Source organism: Rhincodon typus, chromosome 28 (assembly GCF_021869965.1).
Source record: "Rhincodon typus isolate 14 chromosome 28, sRhiTyp1.1, whole genome shotgun sequence".
In the NCBI taxonomy this organism is placed as follows: domain Eukaryota; kingdom Metazoa; phylum Chordata; class Chondrichthyes; order Orectolobiformes; family Rhincodontidae; genus Rhincodon; species Rhincodon typus.
Genome location: NC_063359.1, coordinates 849,824 through 857,822, shown reverse-complemented (window position 1 = coordinate 857,822; position 7,999 = coordinate 849,824). Strand labels below are relative to the sequence as shown.

The following is a 7,999-nucleotide window of genomic DNA, read 5'->3' as shown; positions in this document are numbered from 1 at the left end:
GTCTAATCCCTCTGTCCCCCTCATCCCCCACACCCTTCAATATCCCAACCAGTCTAATCCATCTCTCCCCTTCATTCCCCTACACACTTCAATATCCTACACTGTCTAAACCCTCTCTCCCCCTCACTCCCTCACACCCTTCAATATCCCACCCAGTCTAATCCATTCTCCTGCTCCCTACATAGTGATTGAGACAAACCCACCTGACTGTACTGCTCACGTTGCCTAATGGCTGTAGCCTGATTGCCACATGTTATATTGATGGAAGTTATTTTGAGCTCTTGGATTTGATATGTCTCTTAGAATCTGAGGAATCTTCACACTGTGTTAATTGTGTATTTTTTATTCCTGTAGGCGGGGGAGGTGTTTGCAGATAATCTTCCCTTACAGGATGACAGGACGGAAAGGGCAATTCTTCTTCCACAGTGACCGTCAGTACCCACTTCAACGTGTACTCCTCTGGTGCTTCTGTTTAGCTACAGTCATTTTCCTTTTCTCTTGACCAGGCCCTCAATATCTTGAGTCATTCAGTGTTCCCTGGTCCTGCCAGCCTTGCCCTTCACAGTAACAGGAACCTGTCCAGCCTTATTTCCCAAGAGGAGGTCAAGTTTCATCCCTTCTCTAGAAGGGTCATCCACATATTAATTGAGAAAGTTTTCTTGAACACGTTTAACAAATTTCTCCCCATCCAAGCCCTTAACACTATGGCAGTCCAAGCCTGTGTTTGGAAAGTTAAAGTCCTCTGCTATTACAGCCCTATTATTCTTACAGCTGTCTGTGATCTCACTATAGATTTGGTCCTCAATTCCTTGCTGACTACTGGGGGGCCCTTAGTACCATCCCGTCAAAGAGATCATACCCTTTATATTTCACAGTTCCACCCAGATAGTTTCATTGGACAATCCCCCACTAATTTCTCTCTAAGTACTGCTGTGATGTTTCCCTAATCAAAAACGCCAGTTCTCTTCTCTTGCCTCCCCTTCTATCCTTCCAACAGTATCTATATCCTGGAAAATTAAGCTGCCATTTCTGTCACTTCCTCAGCCATGTTTTTGTAATAGCTATGATAACCTAGTCCCATGTTCCCATCCATGCCCTGAGTTCATCTGCCTTACCTGTCAGATCTCTTGCATTGAAATAAATGTATTTCAATTCATCAGTCTTCCCTCGTTTTTCTATGGAATTGCTACTCTTGTGAAAGGTCCTAACATGTGCAAGATGAAAACGTTTGCCAACTTTGTCTTTTGTCAGCAGGCCTGAATGATTAATTATTTGTTTACTAAATGGATTAGTGGTGTCATAAGAAACTAAATTAGTACTTCAAATAACATCTAGATCAGTAACATTTTTTTTTAAAAACTGGATTGATTAATGGATGTGTATTTCTTTTAGATGATTACATTTTAACTTTAGCTGAGTAAATGAATTAGTCTTTCTGTTAAATAATTGGATTAACTCTTCCATTAAATAATTCCCATTCAATAAGTAAGAGTCAGTATTCCTTTAAATAAATCAGCTCTTATTCTTATTAGATAAATGAATGACTCTATCTAATCCCTCCCTCTCTATTACACTGCCCTATGTAAACTCTCTGTCAAAGTGTCACTCTGTCTTATGTAATATATTGTTGTGTCCAGATATGTGATAAGTATTATATGATATAGTAACATAATATGGCATTTTACTGTATTCTGTTCAGGTTGGAATAATGACCATGATGTATATGTGACAGAAACCAACTATGATGAATATGCTTTGATACACAACACCATCACAAAAGGACCAGAAGTTACAACGCTGGTAAAGCTGTATGGTAAGAGGCCTTGCTTCTGAAATCTTTCGCATTAAAGTAAAACTGAGGTCCATAAGGGAATCCAATGGCCAGTCCAAGGAATTTTTGCACTGTTCTTTCAATGCAAACCCTCTTATTTATCCTCACCAATGAGTGAAAGCTATATGTGGTCATGTGGGAAATTACATTATTTGTTGTAACTGCTGAGAAGAAGATAGAAACTGTCCAAAAGTTGGATTTAGACTTCCAAAAGGTGTTTGACAAGATACTTCACAAAAGGTTGGCATGGATAAAGAATTGGCTAATGGGCAGGAAACAGTAAGTGGGATAAGGGATACTAATGTGTAGAGCTGGATGAACACAGCAGGCCAAGCAGGATCAGAGGAGCAGGAAAGCTGATGTTTCGGGTCTGGACCCTTCTTCAGAAAGGGGATAAGGGGTTCTTTTTCAGGTTGGTTACCTATGGCCAGTGGGATTCCACAGAGCTCAATGCTGGGACCACAATTGTTTATAATATATATTAATGACGCGGAGGAAAGAAGCAAATATACTGTACCTAAATCTGCATGTGACATGAAAACAGGTGGAAAGGTAAATCGTGAGAAAGATACAAACAGTTTACAGAGACAGATATTGATGGGTTAAGAAAGTGGGCAGAATGTTGGCAAATGCAGTATAACATGGGAAAATGTGAAGTTGTTTATTTTGTAAGGGAGAACAAAAGAACAGAATATTTTTAAATGGAGAAAAACTGCAGAAAGCTGGAACACAAAGGTACTTGGGAGTATACAGGCGTGAAACACAAGTGCAACAGGGGGTCAACAAGTCTTAGTGGAATGTTGGCTCTTATTTCAAGGGGGTTGGAGTATAAGAGTAGGGAAGCCTTACTCTAACTGTACAAGGTGTTGGTGAGACCACATCCAGAGTACTGTGAGCAGGTTTTGTCCCCTTATTTAAGGAAATGTATGATTTCATTGGAGACAGTTCAGAGAATGCTCACACGGTTGATCCCTAGAATGGAAGGGTTGTCTTAGGAGCAACTGCTAAACAGGTTGTGGCTCCACCCACTGGAGTTTAGAAGAACGAGAGGTGATCTCTTTGAAACGTAAAGGGTTCTTAAAGGGCTTGACACAATAAATGCTGAGAGGATGTTCTCCTCATGGGACAGTTTGGGAGAAGAGGGCATGGCCTCAGAATAAAGTGGTGCCATTTTAAGACTGAAATGAGGATGAATTCCTTCACTCAGAGAGTCATATGCCTTTAGAACTCCTTGTCACAAAGAGCTGTTGGGGCAGAGTCCTTGTGTATATTTAAGACTGAGATAGATTCATTAGTCAGGGAATCAAGGCTTATGGGGGAAAGGGCAGGAAAGTGGACATGAGGAATGTTGGATCAGCCATGATCCTATTGAATATCAGAGCAGGCGCGAAGGACTGAATGGCCTACTACTGTTCCCATTTCTAATGGTCTTATGATCTGGTATGCCCACCAGGCTGTGCCCCTGAGTCCAGTTTAGATTGAATTTTAGATCAAAGGCAGTCTCAGATTTAGTGGATGGCACAATGAATCTTGGTAAATCCTCTCAGGTGTCACAGCCTGCCTTTTCAGTGGTGGTCTCAGGTACAAGGGGTGCAGGCTGTGCCCTCGAGCTGGGTATTTCCCAGGCCTGCTGCTGGTGAGGAATTGCTGGTGAAGATGGAGAGCAGCTGATATTGGTGTTGACACACGTCTAGAATTGTCAGTTGTTGGCTGGCTTCCTGGTCCCATTTCCACCTCCTCATCATCATAGCAATGGTCCTGGTCATACCTGGACAGCCTAACTGCCTTTTACTTCAAAGGAGTGAGGAGCTTTGTGTCTAGCATCCACTCCTCACAATATGCAAGTCCTGGCCCTTGATTCGGGCATTAATGTGCCCACATCTCCAGCAGAAAGAGAAGGAGAATGATTGGGTGAGATGGGAATGAGTTCAGGAATACTTTGTGGGGCATTTATAACATGCCAGGTGATGAGTGTGCCCACTGAATTAAGTCCGAAGTGGCGTGGGCAGAAAGGGTTTGCAATTTGAGAGGATGAGATGGATGTCAAGACTTGAGTGGATACCATGCTGAGGTTTGCAGGCTATTCCACTTTGTGAAATGCCAAGTGCAATGGTAGAGCTGATAGAGACATGCCCCCGTGAGTGTGAGGTGGTAGAGAGAATGTTATGCCACTTGTCCTATGGGGAGGTTAGGAGATTGGTCATTCAGTTGCGGCACTGCTCACTATCGTCCTGGTATGGGCCATTAGCACTGACCTGGCCTGTGATCTGCTCCCAGGCTGGGTAGGGCTGAAGGATTGATCTGCTTGTGTCAGGATACACCCCTTGCAGGTAGCTCCATTCAGCAGTATCTGCAAGTCAGTGTAAGTACACCCAGGAGCCAGGCTTGACATCTTCACAGGCCTTCCTGCGCTACCACCGGCTCTTGGCAAGTCTTGGCTAGTAGCAAGTGAATAACTGTCCAAAAGGTCTTTAAATCTGACCTTTGACCTGGAGGGTCCTGCCAGTTGTGAGACCCTCAAGCTCTCATTCCACATGTGATTCGCTGACCAATTCATGCAACATCTTACCTCCATAGACCGTGAGCTGCGAGGCACATGATGATGTGCATATGATGGTACCCAAGATGCTTGCCACCATACTTTAACCATGAAACAGAAGGGCGGCACGGTGGCTCAGTGGTTAGCATTGCTGCCTCACAGCAATTCCACCCTTGAGTGACTGTCTGTGAGGAGTTTGCACATTCTCCATGTGTCCGTGTGGGTTTCCTCCCACAGTCCAAAGATGTGCAGGTTGGGTGGATTCACCATGCTAAATTGCCCTGTAGTGTCCAGGGATGTGCAGGCGAGGTGGGTTAGTCATGGGAAATGCGGGGTTACTGAGATAGGTTGGGATGCTGTTCGGTGGGCCAATACAGACTTCCATATTATAGGGATTCTACAATGTTGGCCATTGTGTTTGTTTTCATTAAGCACTGTTTGATTTTGTACAGGCTACATTGGCAATGGTTTCGACTATGTATCTGATATAGGTTCGATGGATGACTATTGCTGCATACACATTCCATCAGCACTGGGTATTGTTTGGTAACGGGGTCAGGCTACAGCTGCGGTATCAATTTCAGGGATACTGATTATTGCTGGAGTAACAATAAATGATTAGCTTACACGTTACACTTACAAAGTGGTATAGCATTGAGTTTCACATTGATTACATTGTCAGAACATTAAGGGATGGTCTTGATGTTCTTCACTGTTTCAGGTAGAGATCAAGAATTGAGACCGGAGCTCTTGGAGAAGTTCAGACAGTATAGTCTGGCACATGGACTGGAGGAACAGAACATTGTAACTTTCGCTAAGCAAGGTAACTATTATCGTGTATAAAAGAAAAGCAATGAACACTTCTGACCATCTGCAGTCAGATAGATGCTGGGGAGGGAGTCACACTCTCACACAATCAAGAGAATGGGAATGGGTGGAGGCAGGAATACACTTGCTACTGTGGTACTTGAGTTCAATACTGACTTTTAGTCTCTCAAGAGAGTAGATGAGTCCCATTCCATCCACTTTGCCTGTTCTGGCTGTACAGAAAAATAATTCAATTCGTCCCACTCCCTTTCTCTCAGTCCAGTGAACTCGTCTATTTTAACAAATTTTGCCAAATTTCCTTATGAAAATCAATCTTGAATTTTCTTCCACATCGTAATGACTCATCCTGTTGAAAAAAACTTACCTCCCACAATTGTCTTACCAACTTTACAAAAAATTATTTTTGGTTTCATTGCACTTTTTAAACATTTGAGACAAATGTTTTAGATATGATAGAAAGGATTGATTGGAATTTCACAATTTGCCTTGCTCCTTGATCACAATTCGGTCAATTAATCCTGTGGGAACACAACAGTTGGAACAAGACTCCTTCCTGGTAATCCTGGATTATGGACTGAAGTCATTGGTGTGGGGTTTGACTCAGAGAGGCAGGGAAATATTAACTGGGGCATAAGTGATGGCTGCACTGGTGTACAAGGTCAGAAATCAAACAAACACCAAGTTATCTTCCAACAGGTTTATTTGAAAACACAAGCTTTTGGAGTCTTACCATTTCTTCAGGTGTTAGTCTAACACCTGAAGAAGGAATAAGACTCTGAAAGCTTTTGTTTTCAAATAAACTAGTTGGACCATGACTTGGTGTCATGTGATTTCTGGCCTTGTCCACACCAGTCCAACATCGGTACCTCTACATCTTGCACTGGTGTAGATGCAGATGGGGTTTGAGATTCAGCAGCAGTTTAAATAACTGAGGTATGAAAATTAACCTTTTCTTCTTATTGATCTCTTTTCAGATGAGTGCAAACCGGTCCCTGTTGAGGTTAGTCTTTGAGCACTACCTCTGTTTTTTGACAAGGTTTGGGGTTATTGACTGTTCATTGCTCTCGTCCTGGGAAAGTTCAATGGGATTGCTGGTGATAATTTGGATCAAGGCCCCAGTAGTGAGACATTGGACCAAGCCAACACTGCCCTGACTGTCTGAGTGTCTAGTATTGGACACAGACAGGTGTTTGATAACTGACAGTCATCAGGGTCAATCATGGCATTAGAGCAGGAAGCATTACAGTACTCAGCTTGGTATGGTAGCCTGAAGTGGACCAATTTCAGATCTGCTTTGGTGAATAACATGGTTTTAACTAGTTTAAATATGCTGGTACTCATAAAAGCCTGACTTTTGTCATGCTGTTCTTACCACTCAAGGTGTTTAAATAATCCTGTGGAGAGAGAGTAACCATTTAATGATTACATTTGAAAGTTCCTGAAAACTCAACAAAGGAAAATCTAAACTCCCTCCTCCAAAAGACAAGTGGCCTGGGGATCAATCGGAGGTTTCAAGATTGAGATCAACAGATTCTATTTTGAGGGGTGATGGGGACAAAGGAATCAAGGATTACTGAGCAGAGCTAGGGAATTGGAGGTTTGCGACTGGGCAAGTAATGCGGACATTGAGCTAATTACAATTTTGAATCTTTCTGCAGGACTGAACAGCCAGGTTTCTGCTAAAGTAAATATGCAGGGAAGGAATAGTCGCATTACCAATCTGCTCCACGCCTTTGATCACACACACATTGTAGACTGCAGTTACACAGCCAGCTACTAATAAAATCACCTTAATCACCACTGTCTCTGCCTGAGTCCTTGCTGAGGTCCTATTGATGAATCGTGTGCAGGAGGTCATGTGCTTGGCTCAGAGTAGTTTCGAAGAAGTGATAAAGCATTGACAGCACACAGGTCCCACTGAGGTAGGGGAAGGAATCTGTAAATAACAAAGGTCACGGTCAATATTTACCATAATCCACAGAGCTGTTTGGCTTTATTTGCGCCCAGTTTGTGTCCCTGCTGCACTCCAAAATCTTCCATCTCTTCGAGGGCAGAATGACACACAGCTTGTCTCTGCCAAGTCACCTCTCCTGACATGTGAGAATGGATGGTGAATTTGGGGAACACTGTGTACCTGTTGGTCAGTCTCATGGGAAAACGGCTTGTGGTGAGACTGTTGCATACGCTGCATGGACCAGGCCAGCAGTTTCAGGCTGGAAATACACCGACTTTTACTTTTATAAAACACCTTGGTTGTGTGGCTTTTAAACTGTAACTAATCATTCACTGCTATAATAAGGCAGGAATCCATTCTTGATGACAGTCAGAGTGGACAGGCAGGTATCAAAGTTTGCTGACAACATGGCTAAGTTTCACAGTAATTAATGTCACTGGGATCAGAAGGTTGCAAAGGGACCACGATGGATTGAGTGAGTGGCTCTGACTGTGGAGACAGAGTTCAATGTGAGAAAGTGGGAGCTCATCCATTTTGGTGGCAAGGAAGGGAATTTTATCAGTGGGGGAGAAGCTCAGAACTGTGGGCGAGCAGAGATTTATTGGTCTGAGTGGAGAAATAACTAAAAACAAGTGAGCAGGTACAAACCAGAGTTAGAATGGTGAATGGAAGTTAGCTTCATCTCCATCGGGCTGGAATACAAAAACTGAAAGTTGTGTTCCAGTCGTACAGAGCTCTGCTCCAACCTACAGCTGGAGAGGCAGTGTACAGTCCTACACCGACCACCTTCGGCAGGGTGGAAGGTCAATTCACTAGAATGACATCGGGACTAAAATATTAAATGATC

General features: G+C 43.1%; 1 protein-coding gene across 1 annotated transcript in view; it reads left to right on the top strand.

Moving 5' to 3' along the window:
• Window positions 1-6,995, top strand: part of LOC109924632 (lipocalin-like) — an 11,160-nt gene extending 4,165 nt beyond the window's left edge. Inside the window, exons 3-7 of the mRNA XM_048613688.1 lie at window positions 355-431; window positions 1,700-1,813; window positions 5,092-5,193; window positions 6,173-6,198; window positions 6,857-6,995. Coding sequence (XP_048469645.1) covers window positions 355-431; window positions 1,700-1,813; window positions 5,092-5,193; window positions 6,173-6,198; window positions 6,857-6,862 — 325 coding nt within the window. The 3' untranslated portion in view covers window positions 6,863-6,995. The remainder of the gene's footprint in view (window positions 1-354; window positions 432-1,699; window positions 1,814-5,091; window positions 5,194-6,172; window positions 6,199-6,856) is intronic.
• Window positions 6,996-7,999: the final 1,004 nt, after the last annotated feature.